Below are 17,891 nucleotides of genomic sequence, written 5' to 3'. Positions count from 1 at the left end.
ATTACTTCTCTAATAGAACCAACCAGTTCTTTCAAAAAAAACAATCGGTTCCTGACTTTTTGACAGAACCAAACCGACCCAGACAATTCATGATCCAAATGAATAGAATAATGCATTACCAAGTTAATTGCTTTTATGTCGTCCATTTAAGAGCATACAAACAAGTTTTGCAATTCGAAACTAATCATGGCGCTTCTCTCATCCATGTTTTTTGCATGGTGTGGCATGCCATAGACGCGCAATGCTTTCTCAATAGCATGATTATAACCGTCTCAAATAGTGTTTCAAACATCGGACTCGCCCCCAGCACAGCTACTACACATGCCATAGACGCGCAATGCTTGTGTCCTTAAAATTTTTGTATTTTTTTGTTATCACTCACTATTTTATGAGGACTCAAATAGGCTCTCTCAGACTAATGATCTTGAATCATTTGAAACTTGTTCTTCTGAACAGTTTTGAGTTACTTGAGAAGTCCGAGTCCAACTAGCCGAGTTTTTAAACACTGGTATAAAAAATACAAGTATCTCATATATACTCATATCCAAGACATCTGCAATGGACTGTCGGCCAAAATTAGTGGGCATAACAACATCAATATGTAAGTTATGATGTCGTTGTCTTATATTGAGGAATCTTTTGACTACGAGGGAGGTAAATTGGAGGCGAGAAAGAAGTAGAGAGATGTGACCACATGCATCATCTTATGATATTAATCAGGTTTCTAAGTTTTCAAAGAGCCTGATTCAAACAAAAGTACTTACATGCAAGCACCATACATACATATCTCCCTCCATACATGCATGAAATTAGCACATTCATAAACAAATACATGCATTATATCTTAACCACATCTAGTTGTGATAAAGCTCCGATGATGATGAAGACGTCTTTGTTGTATCGAGGTAATCTAAATTAACTATAAAATGGTAGATCAGAGTTAACATCTCAAGTTCCCTCTTTCAAATAATCTTTTGACACCATTTTTGTGATAACTTTTTTTTAAAAGGCTATTTTTTATTTTTTATTTTTTTCTTCAATGACTCGATGACCCCTTAACCAGGTATAAAAATGAAGCTTGGGATCTAGCGTCACGAACTAATCGCCAAACACATTAGCCATTTAACCCAAGCTCGTTTCCTGTAACTTTTGCTATAACTAATCCAATTTTTTAGTCATTTAACACGATCTTGTTTTCTGTGATTTTTGCTATAACTAATAAAAAATTTCTTGAATGTTAACTGATCCAATTTTTCTTAAATGCTAACTAAAAAATTCCTTTCTTTTGTTGCAAGCATTTTGTTGCCTCTCAAATGATGTGGCTTCCGACCCGCTGGACCACCAACCTGCCCAAAAAGTCGCCGTGGTCCTACAAGTGAAACAGGGAAACAACCGAAACTTTACCGGCCGTACGATAAAACGACGGACAGTTGCCGATTCCCTTCTACCATTCACGCGAAGCCCATTCACTTGAAGAAATTGAAAGTCGCGTTTGGAAGCCTCCCACTGTCCATGTAATATGCATATAAATATAGCTGTCGCCCACTTAGCAGAAATATTCCCATCTCCATCTCTACGATTGTTATTCCCTTTTTTGCCATTTTTAATGCTAGAGAGAGAAAGAGAGGAGAGAGAGAGAGAGAGAGAGAGAGAGAGGATTTTACCATGCATGCGTAAAGCGCGCTCAGCCACCCAGTTGAAAACCCAATGACGTCTGTGGAGTTTCAGGTATCCTTTTTTCCCTGCTTTTTCCCAACAACTTTTCACCTTGTTTTAATAAAAACCATGGTTTTTCTCATAGAACTTGCTTCGCTCTTTTTTGTGCTTATTTCTAGCAATTTCACTTAGAAAAACCAGAGGAATTAGGTGAAAAAAGGATGGAAATGGTGTTCACAAGCATTATTTCTTTCTTGTTTTCTAAACTGAAATAGTAAGAAATTGATGGTTTTGGAATTGAAAACTGTTAAAGTTGTGGTGGTGAGAAGTAAAGGTAATAAAGAATTCCATTAAACTTTATTTCCTTCTCTTAAGTTCAAATAGTCATAGTCAAGGACAAACGTTATTACAAGAAAACAAAGATTCAAATCTCTTGCTTGTTTCGAAGTAAAAGTAGTTGAGAAAGCTTCATGCGACTACAAATGGTTGATGTTAATAGAGAATATGAGGTTAAACAAGTCGGAAAATGGCTACATTTTCCTTGATCCAGTCATAAGAGGGAGACTTTTGGGATCAAATAATTAGAGTTTTAGAGAGAGAGAGAGACAGATTTGTTGAGGGAGAGAGAGGGGGGTTGATCTATTAAACCGAGGATTTTGGAGTAAGAGTTGTTGGGAGAGGAGTCAGAAACCAGAGTTTAAGAGTTTTTTTAAGGATTAAAGAAGTGGACTAAGAGGTAGAAATGGTTAGATGAAGCGTTAGGAAGATAAATCTTCTTGTTATAATAATCCAAAAAGAGGAGACTTTAGAGATCAAACAAAAGTTTCAATCTCCTGGTCCTCCTTATCACGAGTGTTATTTTTTTTTTATGAATAAAGGGTAATTTCTAGAAGCTCATTAGCAGTTTAATCTGTGGAGTGTTAGTAGAAAACTGTAATCCCGAGAAAGAGCTCAATCTCGGCCTTGAATTGCCCCCTGAAGATCATTCCATTATTCTCTCTCTCTCTAAAAAACAGGGCTCCAAAACAAAAATTCCCCCTTTCTCCCTCTTCATTTTTCAACAAATCTACTTTTCTCTCCTGTTTCTCTCTCCTGAAGCAAACATTCCCCGATACTACTACTGTTTCGTATTGAGAATTTCCTGCAACAAATCAAAGATTTCGCTCTTTCTTTCTTTCTCCCTCTGGTTTTAAATAAAACTCTTTGCAATTCTTCGATTTCTATTCTCTCCATCTCAGTTTTTTATACAAATTCTCTCTTGCTGTTCGTTGTGTGAAAACATACAAGGAAACATGAGGAGTTTCTCTCTCGGAAGCCGTTCAAGTTTCAGGAAAAATTCTGGAGAGCTCGATGATATGGCTCGAACCAGCAGCAGTGGCGGAGGGGCAATGCTGCCTCTCTTCTTCAGCGACCTAGCTGCGGCCGGCCCACAAGAGCTGGTGGAGCTCACCCTTGAAATCGACAATGGCGACTCCCTGCTTGTAATGGGCGGCAATGCTGAAGACCACGACGACTCAACACCGCAATCAGACTCGATGAAGGCCGCTCTGTTCGGGAGGAGTGGTTCGAAGAGAATTGCAGAGAGGGTGCGTTGCGTTTCTCATGAGTTTGTGACTGAGCTTCGACGGTTTGCGCGGGCGAGATCGCTGTCAGGTCGGTCGGTGACGACAGAGGAAGCGCCAGTCACAGACGCGAGGGCAGCGCGGAGGGTGCAAGCGCGGCTCGAGAGGACGCGATCCGGAGCGAAGGAGGCGCTCAAAGGGCTGAGATTTATAAGCAAGACGGCCACCGCCGGCGGTGGTGATTCCGGGGAGATGTGGCCGCAGGTGGCGGCGAGGTTTGACAAGCTCGCTAAGGATGACCTCCTCTGCCGCCATGACTTTGCAGCCTGTATAGGTTCTCGCTCTCTCCTCTCTCTCTCTCTCTCTCTCTCTCTCTCTCTCTCTCTCCTCATTCTCAATTTCTCTCTCCTCATTGTGCTTGCCAAGTGTAAGCCTCTCTCTGTTCTCTCTCCTTGTGAATCCATGTCTATCCCTTCCTCTCTCTCCTCCTTCTCTCTCCTCTGACAAGTGTATCGGTGCATCCATCTCACTGTCTTTTGCGCAGGTGTATCTGTATATTCCTCTCTCTCTCTAGCCGAGTGTGTAGGACCAGTTCTCTGCTTTGGAAAAGGTTTTGAAAAAACCTATTTTTTCTAAATTTCTCGTGAATTTAGCAGAAATTTAAAATTGGAAATTCACAAATATTTTGGGTTCTCAAAATTCTGAATTTATCTTTTCCAATATCTTTATTCTTAAATCTCCAAATTCGTCATTCTTTTTGCTTAGAAATTTTTAGAAGTTCCTTTCAATGTTGTGTTTCGAAACCTTCTAAATTAAACAGTTTTTTTTTTTTCGGATGCTTCTATTTGACGCTCGAGACCTTCACATTATTTTTCTTTTTCTTTTTCTTTTTCTTTTTCTTTTCCTTTTCCTTTTCCTTTACTTTATGATTTTGCGGAGCTGCTTTATTGTCCATTTGATGGTGTTCAGGTATGGATGATTCTAAGGAGTTTGCAGGGGGCGTGTTTGATGCATTAGCAAGGAGGCGACATCAAAAGATAGAGAAGATCACAAAGGAGGAGCTCTATGATTTTTGGTTACAAATATCCGACCAGAGTTTCGATGCTCGCCTCCAAATTTTCTTTGACATGTAAGGATAGAGGTAGAAATTAGGCGATTATGGTAACCAATCTCTCTCTCTCTAGTGTTATGTATATTTAGGGCTGATGAAGGCCTTGGCCCTGGCCTGGCCTGTTAGGGCGGGCCGGGCCTAGCCAAGTAGAATCGGTGTTCGAAGTCGAACTGGCCAAGGGCCGGTATCGAGTAATCAGTAAATCCACCGATTCAGCCAATCTAACCTGGCAAGTCCCGATCGGTCAAAAACACGTTCAAAAAAAAGGAAAAAGTTTATATGAAGATGCAACCTTATAACGTAGAACTATGGATGCACCTCAAAAATTCATTGGAAAAGGTAATTTTAATGTTGAAAAACCTTTTGATCGATCATCTCGACATCAACCATGAAAAATAAAAGATTTTAAGTCTCATAAATAGTGCATTTTACAACATATTATCTACACCGTTCATTTTCAAGATTTTCCATAGGTCTATGGATCTACTTGATTTTAACCCGTTTTAAAGTTTAAAATTTTATAATTAGACATAAAAATAGATTTTGAGAAAATCCTAAGAACATTTTACATCAAAATTACAACATACCATGATAAAATTTGAAATGCACATTACCTCTATAGTTACGGATGCGTCCGTATGCCAACCGCACCCTTAAAAAAATACAGAAAAATCTAAAAAAATATGGAAAGTATTTAAAGCAATGATTAGATAAAGTAAATCCAAATGAAGTTGAAAATTAGTGAAAAAAATAAATTTTAAAAACTCGATTTGTGTACGGGGATATTTTTGAAATTTTCTAAAAAGATCGAACTGCCCGATTTTACAAACACTGAGTAGAATTAAAAAAAAAATCAAATGAAATAAGATAAAAAAAAAAATAAGGTTTGGATTGGCCTTTCCTTGCATGGACTCAGACCTGATCGGGGCCACATTTAGTGGCCCAAACCCTAGTTTTTTAGGGTGTGGCCAACTGGGGCGGCCGAGGGCACACTGCCGTCCCTACTCATATTATTGGTTTGCTCATTTGAGGTTGATGAAGTCGTTTTCCATGTTGTTTTGTAGGGTGGATACAAATGCTGATGGGAAAATAACGAGAGAGGAAGTTCAAGAGGTGAGTAAAATCCCTTTCACAAAACCAGATGACTGGCTTCTCAAAGCTCTTTTTTTTCTCACTCCCTCTCTTTCTAATAATTGGAATATGTAGCATAGTTTCTCTGCTCTTGTGGCTCTAATTCCTTTGGAAGAAAATTGACACGCGTACATCTTTGTGCCTCTTATCCTCAGCTTATTTGTCTTGAACTAGAGTCTACAAGCTTGTCTAGGCATTAGGGTGGTTAGGGTTAGGACACGGTTTCCATGTGCCAAGCTCGCATATAGTAGGAGCGTGGGTTTGGCAATAAATATATTTTTTAAATATAATTTGATCTGATTTTTTTAGAATATATAATCTTTAACATGGAGATCATTAATATGAAAAAAAAAAAAATTAAAAACTAGAAATAATAATTGTATTAAAAAATATTTAAACTGTTAATTACACTTGTTTTTAAATGGGCCACCTATTTACATTTATCTTTAAGATGGATGTTTTACACCTTCCGACCGCATGTTATAGCAATATAGTCCAACCCGTATGAAAAAAAATTCCCAAGGGTTAAGCAGGAATATTGCTTTCTCCACAAAAAAACAAGGAAAGCAAAAGACAAAAAAATGGAGAGAAAAAGAGAAAACTCTCTTTGGCCTTCAAAAGTGAATTTTGCAGATACCATTTATCTTTCATACAAGAAAAAAAATAGTTTGATAGGGCTGCATACCTAGTAAAATAAGTAAACCCTCATCTAATAACTTAGGGAAAATTACAATTAAATTATTGAAAAACCTTTAAATCAATCATTTCTGTTTGAACATTATAGTTGTGAAAAAAAATTAGGATTTCAAATTCTAAAAATAGTGTGTATTGCAACAAATCTTATAGACCGTCCATTTTGCCCTAATAAATGTTCATAGATCCGCAAGATCTGTATTTTTTTTTTAGTTGCAAATTTTATTTTTGGCATTGGAAATTGATTTTAGAGCTAAGACTTTTTATGCCAATAGTGCTTTCTGGAATGAGGATTTGAGGTGAAGCTTTATTTTGTTTTTCTAAAGCCTAAGCTTTATATAAAAACTTCATCTTTCATACAAAGCAGTCACAATCACAAAGCAGTCACAATCACCTATAGTCATCAAAAGTAAGATCTCACTGCTGAGGTGTATCGCAAAGTTTGAAAAAATCTCTTTTAAACTTTAAATCTTGTCAATGGAACAAATCATAGCCACCCGATTGTACATTCAACGGTAAGACATGGCCTTTTCTTTTCTCTTAAAATTTATCAGGGACTAACATATAATTGCTGTCAAAGGGTAGGCATTTTTCAGTTATTGCGTCACAACAAATACCTCATATCGGGGGATGTCCACAAAATAAATTCTTCTAAATAAATGCTACTAAATCCACCAAATAATTTTTTTACTTTTAGTGATAACTCCAAATTTGGCGTCCATAAATGACAAGGAATCGGTCCTCACCCAAAATTTTGATTCCATGTTGACAAACTTGCAAAGCATCGTGATAGAAATCATATTAATATTGGGAATTTAGGTAGACAGGTGAGGACATGTTTGGGAAAAGGATATTCGATCATCCGAGTTGTTCAACAACAATATTACATTTTGCACCTCTAAAATATTCAATAATTCTCATATCAAATAATATTAAAGGCTAATTTTATATAAGGACATCTTAGTTGTGCACTTGGGTTTATGTCATACAAAATTGATGGGGGGAACAAAAAAAAGAAACAGTGACCAACCAAAAATCATTTTTAAAAGAATATTATTTTTCTATTGATTCAAGGTCTCTTCTCGCAGTTGATAATTCTCAGTGCTTCAGCAAATAAGTTGTCAAAATTGAAGGAACAAGCTCAAGAATATGCCACCCTGATCATGGAAGAACTCGACCCTGAAAACCTCGGTTACATTGAGGTAACCCATTTCAACTTTTCTATGAAATGTTAGGGCACATTTGCTACCTGTGAAATTATTTTCACATGAAAGAACTCCTCGATGTGATTAAGTATAGGAGTTTTTTATGGCAATTGGTGTGATAAAATATGTTGGGGCCAATTGATGTGGAAAACTCCAACAACTTATCACATAGGAGAGTTCTTTAATGTGAAAAAAGGCATTTTCACGGATTACCCTAACATGGCCTTAAAGAAAACCAGACAACTTTTATTAATTGTGCATTAACAACTTAAGTTTGAAGTAAAACATTTTTTTGTGTGTGCGTTTTAATCCTTTTCTCTTCTTAGTTGTGGCAACTCGAGGCATTGCTATTGCAAAGGGATAACTACATGAATTATAGCCGCCCACTAAGCACTACAAGCCAAGCTTGGAGTCAAAATATTGGGTTTAAGTCCAAGAATCTCGTCCGAAGAATAAGTAGTAGCATCGGGTATGCCTTTCTCCGTTTCCTCAGTTTTTATTTTCATCCATAAATAAATAAATAATAGCATTTTTTTTTGACAATTAAAAATAATCCTATAATTAATAATAAATAATAAGAGTATATATTACAAGAGTATTTACCAGAATCATCTCCAGACATTGAATGAAAATTTTGATAGCTAAGAGTGTGCCACAAAATCCGAAAACACTTCTTATGGACTTTGAGCCTTGACACACCTCTAACAGCCTGATTTCATATCTGAGTAATTGTGACCCTTATATTGGAAGCACATGGTTTTATTCTATAGTTTTTCATAAGGAATTGGATATGAATGAACTTTATAAAACAGAATTCACCAGAAATGAAATTCATTGTCTAAAAGGGTGGGTTAGTCTTGGACCAGGTACTTTTGGCAAGAGAATTGGCAAAGGGTGTGGATACTGTCAATATGGATGCTTATAATGGCTGGCCTATTTGCATGGAAATTCATGCAATACAAGAAGAAAGCAGCGTTTGAAGTGGTGGGGTATTGTTTGCTCACTGCCAAAGGCGCTGCCGAGACCCTCAAACTGAACATGGCTCTGGTGCTTTTGCCGGTGTGCAGGAACACACTCACATGGCTCAGATCCACCAGAGCCCGCCTATTTATTCCTTTCGACGACAATATCAATTTCCACAAGGTAAAGATCAAAAAATTCATCATTATCATCATCATAGCTTTTTTTCCAAACTATTTAGAGTTGACTACACAAATTTTAGTCCGCCATTCTACTCTATCAAAAATTGTACCCTCAGTGACCATTTAAAGTTGGCTACACAAATTCTAGTCCGACATTCTACTCTATCAAAAGTTGTACCATCAGTGAAGTCACAAGTTTCCATATCGTTTCTCACTACCACTCAAAAAAATTAAAGAAAGATATTGATATGGTTTGAAATTTAATTTAAGGCCTCAAAAAAAAGTAAAATTAAGACTAGAGCCCTAGAGGAATATGATACAGTTCTAGCAATATTGTAGGATTTTTCTCCCTTTTCATCTAGTAAGTTAGAAGATATGATTCTTCAGATAATCTTTTGTGGTGGGGCATTCATTACGTCGGTTAGAATCCTATCTAGGGTAATTTTAGGGCTACATAACCAACCTCACCAAACAAACAAATAAACTAATAAAATAAAATACAATCATAGGCATTTAGGGCATGTATGGTATGTGTGAAATTAGTTCATTGAAAATATTTTTACATAAAAAAACTTCTTCATGTCATTAGGTACGGGGAATTTTTTCACATCAATTGGCTGCCAATGGGTGCGCAAAAATTCAATGGGACCAACCGATGCGAAGAAAATCCTACACCAAAAACACATAAGAGAGTTGATCTCACGCGCACCAGACGTGCCCATATGTGCCTCAAAAAACTCATATTCTAAAAGCATACAAAATTGCCTTTTTTTTTTTTTTTTTTTTTTTTTTTTGTTGGTAAATAAGTGGGGATTGTGGGCCCTACCCATTTCTCATTAATAAAATAAAAAATTATCAAAGTCATTTTACAACCTGCTCGTGAGGATATTTGGATGGTCAGATTCAATTTTTTTTTTTCTTTTCTTGTTTGAAAAATTCCAAATAGATTACAATATTTGAAAGAGCCACTTAAGCAGAGTTTCTTGGACCTGGACAAAGTGGATCATGTGGTCCTGTGCCTGAAGGCGATTCCGTTAGCCGCAAGCCTCTCCTAAAGGGTATTTTTATCATATGACAAAGATGGGCACCAAACCACGAGGAATAGTAGACCTTTGGGAATAAAATACTCGTGCCTTTTATCTTATTCCTTACCAAAATGCCCTTGGCTACACGCACTTAACCTTTAGGTTTGAAATTTTTTAGGTAGGCTCTAATCTGATTGTTTAAAGCCTGGCTCAATATAAATTTTTCGATGCCGTTTGCATAGAGCTTAGGCTCTAAACAATCAAATTATATATATATATATATATATATATATATATATATATATATATATATATATATATATATATATACCTTCAATGTTGGAAATTTTTATAATAGCCTTAAAATATATTTTTATTTTTATTTATAAAACTTAAAGCTTTAAAAATAGTGTAAATCGACAAATCTATGAAAATTTAAAAATCTTGAAAATTGACGGTCCAAAAATACGTTACAAAATACACTATTTCCAAAATTTGAAATCCATTTTTTTTTTCTCATGTTCATGCATCTTGATGTCGTGATGATCAATTTGAGGATATTTGGGCATCAAAACAACTTTTTTTAGTAAAATTTTTAAAATAGGCTCTAATTTGATTGTTTATCTATATAAACTTTTTCCTATTATATCAGGCTGCTTTTTTGTTCGTTACTCAGAAATAAATGGTGCATAATGTACAATGTCTTCTATCATTTTACTTTTTCACGGTCTTCTTCCCATTTTTCCCATTAAAAACCAGCCAACTAAACTTATATAATAACAATAATCGACCTCTATTAAAATACCAAATTTCAAACACGACCTGACGCTACCAACTGCATCTCAAAGAAAGAGATTTACAGTCGGTTCTCTGAGTTATTCCTCCCCTGTAACAGAATTAACTAAGGTTTGTCAAAAAAAATTTATAGGAATTGTATATTGTGAGACTATTTATTTTTTACACAAGGTCACAATAATTTTTTACCGTGAAATCCAATAGATAAAAATGCATCATAACATTCAAAAAAATTTGTTTTAAACAATGTGCCCAAATAATGACACATCCTCAACTACTCGATTTCAAATTTAATGGTCAATGATAATTGTGATTTCTTGTAATAAAAAACATATGATCTCTTTATATGCATTTTTTTATTACAATCAGTGCTACATTTTGTCTATTATATGCTCAGTTTTAAGCTCTAGAAAGGCCTAAGCCAAAGTTTCATGAACCCATTTCAAGCTTGAAGAGATTGACAGATCAGTCATTCGGTAGAGAAAAAATAAACAAATAAACAAACTAGATATTTTCAGAGACTAGTAACACCCAGGCAACCTTAAGCGTGTGTATGTTTGTGTGAGAGAGAGATAGAGAGAAAGCTAAGTTTGGGTTGCAATGCATGTGGCATTACTTGTAGGATGAAGTTTCTATACAGCCTAGGTTTCATGGAAACAAAATAAAGCCTCACCTCAAATCGTTGTCCGAAAAGTACTTTCGGCATCAGCAAACTTCATGATGGCTCTAAAATCAATTTTTAATACTGATCATAAAATTTTAAACTCAAAAAATGGTTGTCTTGCAAATCTGTGAACACTAATTTTTAAGGTAAAATAGACGGTCTAGATAATTTGTTACAATATACACTATTTTTAAAGTTTGAAATCCTTTTTTTTTTTCGCAACCATAATTTTCGAGTGGAGATGATCAATCTATAGGTTTTACAATGTTTGAACTACAATTTTCAACAGGTTATGAGGTGAGGCTTTACTTATTTAGCCCTATCAAACTATTTTCCTTGTACTCAAAACCAAATTATTTGTTCCTTACAGATGATCGCCATCGCCATAGTAATGGGAATCCTGTTACACGCAGGGAACCACATCGCCTGCGATTTCCCCCGCCTCGTTCATGCTTCTCCATCACAGTTTGATTTAATCGCCTCCGATTTCAACAGAGAGATGCCAACTTACAAAAGCCTATTTGGAGGAGTAGCAGGCATTACTGGAATAGCAATGGTGGTTTTAATGGCTATTGCCTTCACATTGGCAACTCGATATTTTCGAAAGAACGCAGTGAAGATACCACCACCAATTAACAGACTCACAGGTTTCAATGCCTTTTGGTACTCCCACCACCTTCTGGCCATTGTCTACCTCCTCCTCATTGTCCACAGCAATTACATGTATTTCGTCCACAAATGGTATGAGAAAACGGTAAGAAACTCTACTGTTGATTCAGTTCAGTTAAATTTGCATGGTGAAAGTAATAAGTCATGCTTCCACGGGTAATATGCACCCTGAAATAAAAACCCCATGCAGGAGTATTTTTTGGACCCTGGCTTCGAGGATGTTAAATGTGGTCCACGAAAGAGAATGGGGATGGGTCCCAGTGGTAGTACCACCATGCCCCAGTTGAAGGTCACGGCCTTCATTCTCACTAAAGCATTCGAAAATCCGACCATTTCCAAAATGGGTACAGGCCTATAATCCCCACTGTTCTATCCAAAAAAAATAAAAGTTACCTCAAAAATAAAACAATAAATTAAAATAAAAAATATAAATAGTTTTTATGTGCTTTAGAAAAATAATGCATTAAAATTCAACTAATTTTTTTATCAGATCTAAGGCTTCAAAAACTGAATCCATTTTTTTACACCAAGTATTTGCCTGGTAATTTTAGAGAGGATCCCAAAATTTTAAATCAATAAATTGTCCTGTCTTTAAGACGTTAAACCTGGGGAGTAAATGTAGTGATCCCATGTGAGCACCCTCTCTCTCTCTCTCTCTCTCTCTCTCTCTCTCTCTCTCAAGTCACAGTACATGGCGCTTGTTTTTGTTTAATGGGTTCTCTCTCTGTCTCATTGTGCGTTTGTTTGTCTAATGGGCTCTCTCTCTCTCTCTCACTCAAGTCACAGTACACTGGTTTACGTTATGTGCTTGTTTTTGTTTAATGGGTTGTCATTTTCTATAATGGAACCAGACTTGGATGTACCTCTCTGTCCCTTTGATACTCTACCTGGGCGAGCGGACTCTTAGAACCCTCCGATCCAAATCGTTTGCAGTTAAAATCCTCAAGGTAACTACTAACCCCATGCATGTATCATAGACACCAAATTCTAGAGTACAATAATCAAACAAACATTACCACTATGTTTCTTTACTACTGCAAAATTAATAATGGGGGTTGTATCTTTATTAGGTAGCAGTAGTTCCAGGAAGGGTTCTAACCCTGGTCATGTCAAAGCCCCAAGGATTTCGCTACAAAAGTGGGCAGTACATATTTCTTCAATGCCCTGCAGTCTCTCCATTTGAGTGGTGAGTGAGCTTTGAATTTGAGTTTCAAGCCCCTGGATGAGGGGGGAGCATAGTATAATACGATATGACCATGGTATCAGAATGGTTATTGGGATGATCACAGTCAAATCGGTGCGCTGGGTGGTGATGGATGGTAACTTTGATGTACAGTCGAATAATGAGATGATTGGTGGCGCGCATTCTCCCATCATCACTGTCCAATTCACCAATAGATGATGATGACCGCCTACTACCATACTATTACCATGGATCATAGACTCATAATATGCTATCAGTTTTTGATAAATTCCCAAAGGGTGCCCAAAATTGTCATCAAATTGCCAATGCACCCTTCCTGAAGAAACCATTAATCTTCCTCTTAGTGAGAAATAATTCTCCAGGAATATCAGTCTTCTAGAAAACCCAGATCTCTTGGAAATTATCAATTTTGCTTTGCTTTCTGTTTGAATGTAACAGGCACCCATTCTCCATTACTTCTGCCCCGGATGATAGCTATCTTAGTGTGCACATTCGAACAATTGGAGATTGGACTGAAGAACTAAAACGAGTCTTCGCGGAGACTTGTGACTCTTCGTCTGTGATAGGGAGGGCTAAATTCGACGACCAAGGAAGAATTGATCAGAAGAGGTAAACTACATTCTTCTTATCAAATGATAATCGTACTCAATTGTTCAACATCAATTTTCATATCTATAATCTAACTTGCAACTATTCAACATCTCATTTCACAGCTTGCCTCGATTACTAGTGGATGGGCCTTATGGAGCGCCAGCACAAGACTACAGAAACTATGACGTTCTACTCCTAGTTGGGCTTGGGATTGGAGCCACCCCATTCATAAGCATTCTCAGAGACTTGCTCAACAACATCAAACTATCTGAAGACCAAACGGTATTCGAAATAAACAGAAAGTAAAAAAATTTAACCTTCACAAGTTCATAAGTACCATTCAAAAACCAAATACAACTGTTCCATAAAACTCAACAGAAATTAAAGAAAGGGTTTGCGTGCTTCATATAATTTCAATTACGCCTTTTGGGTTGTTTTAGGATACAAACACAGACTTCAGTAGATCAGATGACAGTTCAAATAGTTTCATATCCATGGCAAGCTCCAAGAAGAAACAGCCACAAAGAACCACACATGCCCATTTCTACTGGGTCACGAGAGAGGCATCCTCTTTTGAGTGGTTTAAGGGAGTAATGGATGAAGTCGCCGAGATGGATCAGAAGGGAATCATAGAGATGCACAATTACCTCACATGCGTCTATGAAGAGGGGGATGCAAGATCCACCCTACTCACCATGGTCCAGGCTCTCAACCATGCTAAACATGGTGTCGACATTGTCTCTGGCACAAGGGTACGAGCCATATTTTCATGGACTAGTTCTCAAGTTTCTTCTATTTGAATTAGTTTTCTTCTTAATTTTTTAAGAGAGAGGTTATAAACTAACAAAGGGTTTGGGGGAGAGAGAAAGGTTTTACGCTAACTGTTTGTTGATGTGATTTTCTAATGATCATACCAATATTGTTGCCAGGTACGAACACATTTTGCTAGGCCAGATTGGAGGAAAGTGTTCACCAAAATAGCCTCCAAGCACCCATACAAAACAGTGGGTAAGAAACGATACTAAAACTCATTTATGTTCATTCGTGGGTCATTCTTTGGTGTCTACTTACTTCATGAAACCCATTGGATCAACTAGAGGCATTATAGACAATTAGACGGTCAAGTACCCAAAGATCAGGAAAACTACAAGCCATAAAACCAAACCACCACAGAGATGTGCCTCTCCCCCACACAAAGGTTAGGAAAATCTTTTGAGCGCTATGCACCTAGCCACCTGGTTTCACATCTGAATAAGCTAAAGGTAGCTGTAACCTTTTCACACCAAGCTAAATGGTCTTATTGTATATTTTCTCTAACCGAGATGACATGTAATGAGACAGTTATTTTTTGCACACAAACTTTACAAACACCTCAAGTCATTATATGTAAAATTGGATATCGGGCATGTCATTTCTAGACAGAAAAATGGAAAAAAAAATTCTAGGACTTCAAAAATGATACCACACAATCCCAGCTGCCCAATTTCAAATATGATAGATAGGGGTGATTGTGACCTTTGTGTAGCATAGGTAAACGGTCTTAATATATATTTTCCTTCATTGGTATTGCATGCAATGGGATCATTACATTTTGTGCATAAATGTCACAAACTGTATAGGCCATAACATGTAAAATAAGAGAGCTGCAGTGTTTCATATCTCCACACGAACACCAGCGAAAACTTTATCCAAATTCAAAAGCAGGCAATAACAATGCCTCTAGTGGCCGGATTTCACATCTGCCAGATAAGGGTGATAAAAATATTTTTTTATCCAAGATAAATAGTCTTATTGTACACTTCTCCTAGTAGAATTATAAACAACGGAACAATCACCCTTCATACCCAAAAGTCATAAAACCCTCAAGCTATCAATGTAAAATCCAACAGCTAGTATGTGTCATTTTGCTAAACAGTGACTCGGGAAAATTTAACAAGCCAATAAAATATACAAAGTAAAATCCACACAAGACACTTCGTCAAGAAGGATTTTTATTTTACACCACTAGAGTATGACATACGTAATAAACAACGAATTCACCATCCATTCGCAATAATAGACTTTGCAAATTAGGCATGTCCCAGTGAATCCCAAACTACAGGGAATCGAGGGTGGATGCCCCATGGTGTACCATACACCATACACCATGCACCGGATGTTCGTGGTATACTTGTTGCAGTGTTTGACTAATCAGTCCGAGTCCCGAGTACTCGGGTAGAGTAGGGTGTCCCATTAAGGGATATTAAAAAAATTCAAACAAAATCTTAAAAAATAAAAAATTTATTTGTGATATGATTTTTTATATTTTCTATCATTTTCGCAAATATTGGAAAGCGTTTTCGCCATGAATATTTATTTTTACATTTTTCCATCTTTTTTGGATTATTTCAAAATACTCCTAGTCTTTTGGATTAATTCAAAAATAACCCTAGTCACAAGTTAGATTTTTTTAAGTCTATTTTTTTACTGCTTTTTTACTCATTTTGATGTATTTTGCTTAATCTTACTACACACATATTTCCTTTTTTTGCTCAATTTTTTGTATTTTTTTTAATTTTGTAACCTTTTTTTTGCTGCTATATTACTCAGCCCTACTCAAGCCAAGTTAATTGGACTCGGGCCAAGTACTCGAATCGGGCATGGGCTGATTACTCACCCATGCCGTGTAGTGTTTTCCAGCTATGCCTTGTTGGTCAATTTAAAGGGTTGAAACTTTAAGGAGCTCTCTACCTTCAAACAAGCTCATGGTGTTACATTATAATAAATGATAAATACAAGTCGGGTTTAGTAAATCAGCAAACCAACTGGTTTGGATCGGGAATCGATCAGGCGGGTCCGTTTCTGCCTAATTATTAGGAACTGGTCCCACATGTATTTTTAATATTTTTTTCAAATTTTTTGTTTTCTAATTTTTTTATTTCTTTTACTTCCGGGTTCACTCAGCCAGATCGTCGATCCAAACCACCAATTCAGACCGGTTTTCCAAAGGGTTGATCCTGGTCACCGAACCATATTTTTAAACCTTGAGCACAGGATTTACAATTGGTGTAGGAGGGCGATTGGGTTTAAATATGGGCTATTGATAAGTGATGAAGTTATGAAATATTAAATGTTATTTTCAGATGTAATGGGGACTTTTATTTAATAATGACGGTGGACTTGATGACGCAGGTGTGTTCTATTGCGGCATGCCTGTTCTAGCCAAGGAGTTGAAGAGAATGTCCCATGAATTGAGCCACAACAGTGCCACTCGATTCCAGTTCCACAAGGAGAATTTCTAAGAGAGAAAACCCCAACAACTAACCCTCCCCTTCTACCCCGCTTATAAAAGGGTAATTTTGTAACCAGTCCTCCCCAAATGTTATAATTCAATATGTGTATATATATTCATAAGTTCAAAAACACAATTATAAAAAAAAAGTTATTAAAAAGAAAAATCAAAGGATTCCAAAGCCTTTCCGGCAAATCTGACCTGCTCCACCAACCACTAAATATTATAGGCTTCCCATCAATATGATTTCCCTATAGACCCTGATTTTTAAGTCTTTCTTGCGGAATTAAGTTTCTCATTCTCCTATCTTCTAACCCGTTGAACGGTTACTACCCACCCAATATTCATTTGGCACTGATTTTTTGTCCTAAACAAAGCACATAGAGACACGCAGATCCCCCTCTCATTTCATTCTCTCTTTTTTCTCCACCTTACTCTGCGTCTCTCTCACCCTGCACCCGCCCCATACCCATCTCTCTCTCACCCTGCACCCGCCCCATACCCATCTCTCTCTCTCTCTCAACCCATCTCTCTCTCTCTCTCACCAATCGCTCTCTCCCAACCCATTTCTCTCCCTCTCAACTCTCTTCCCCTATCTCTCTCTATCCCATCTCACTCTCTCTGCCAACCCCTCTTTCTCTCTCTAGCCATAATCAAACCCCAAATTAATTTCATCCATGCCTTTGCTCTTACTATAATTCCAACAAATTTTCTAAAATTTTCTGACAACTCAAACACCAAAGAAAGAACACATGATCATGAACATGACGATCAAGAAGAGCCAAGAGACACAAGAGGCTCCTCATAGCCAAAGAACAATCCCACCACCAATTAGGACACCATATAGTAAGAAATGGCCTTCCTACAAGTCGTTCCAACAGTTATAGATTGGGGGAGAGAGGAGAGACGATTGGGGAAGAGAGGTGAGTGTGAGAGAGAGATGGGTGGTCAAGAGAGATAGTGGGGTTGGCAGAGAGAGCAAGATAAGATGGGGGAAGAGAGAGAGAGAGGGAGAGAGAAATGCCTTGGGTTAGAGAGTGAGAACAATTAGGGGGAAGAGGTCAAAGAGAGAGAGAGATGGGTTGAGTGAGATAGAAGAGAGATTGGGGGAGAGAAGAGAGAGATCCATTGGGAAGAGAAGTGAGTGAGACAAAGAGATGGGTTGGCAAGAC

At 37.1% G+C, this 17,891-nt stretch overlaps 1 protein-coding gene across 8 annotated transcripts; it reads left to right on the top strand.

Moving 5' to 3' along the window:
- Positions 1–293: 293 nt before the first annotated feature.
- On the top strand, positions 294–16,914 carry LOC18433706 (respiratory burst oxidase homolog protein A). Of its 8 annotated transcripts, XR_016046143.1 has the most exons (18): positions 294–905; positions 1,064–1,142; positions 1,296–1,728; positions 2,944–3,552; positions 4,188–4,347; positions 5,394–5,442; positions 7,242–7,355; positions 7,685–7,827; positions 8,225–8,501; positions 11,355–11,738; positions 11,844–11,997; positions 12,505–12,600; positions 12,724–12,839; positions 13,296–13,466; positions 13,571–13,730; positions 13,889–14,200; positions 14,378–14,456; positions 16,620–16,914. XR_016046143.1 is itself a non-coding variant. In XM_088854175.1 (17 exons), the coding sequence occupies exons 4-17, from the start codon at positions 2,949–2,951 to the stop codon at positions 16,727–16,729; spliced, it is 2,775 nt and encodes a 924-aa protein (XP_088710301.1). In that variant the 5' UTR covers positions 294–905; positions 1,064–1,142; positions 1,296–1,728; positions 2,944–2,948; the 3' UTR covers positions 16,730–16,914. The 8 variants fall into 8 exon arrangements, 5 of the variants coding, with proteins under 5 accessions (XP_088710301.1, XP_088710302.1, XP_088710304.1 ...); XR_016046142.1 differs by lacking the exon at positions 11,844–11,997 and having other exon boundaries at positions 13,571–13,750; XM_088854175.1 differs by lacking the exon at positions 11,844–11,997.
- Positions 16,915–17,891: the final 977 nt, after the last annotated feature.

Source organism: Amborella trichopoda, chromosome 12 (assembly GCF_054954075.1).
Source record: "Amborella trichopoda isolate Santa Cruz 75 chromosome 12, AtrichopodaSantaCruz75HAP2 v2.0, whole genome shotgun sequence".
Classification (NCBI taxonomy): Eukaryota; Viridiplantae; Streptophyta; class Magnoliopsida; order Amborellales; family Amborellaceae; genus Amborella; species Amborella trichopoda.
This window is presented reverse-complemented; position numbering and strand designations above follow the sequence as displayed.

Bases quoted from the DNA above. Each gene is read 5' to 3' on its own strand.
- LOC18433706 (XM_088854176.1), top strand. From the start codon at position 2,949: ATGAGGAGTTTCTCTCTCGGAAGCCGTTCAAGTTTCAGGAAAAATTCT. The intron at 7,828-8,224 runs GTATGCCTTTCT...GTCTTGGACCAG, and splicing joins AGAATAAGTAGTAGCATCGG to GTACTTTTGGCAAGAGAATT. The intron at 14,201-14,377 runs GTACGAGCCATA...TATTGTTGCCAG, and splicing joins ACATTGTCTCTGGCACAAGG to GTACGAACACATTTTGCTAG.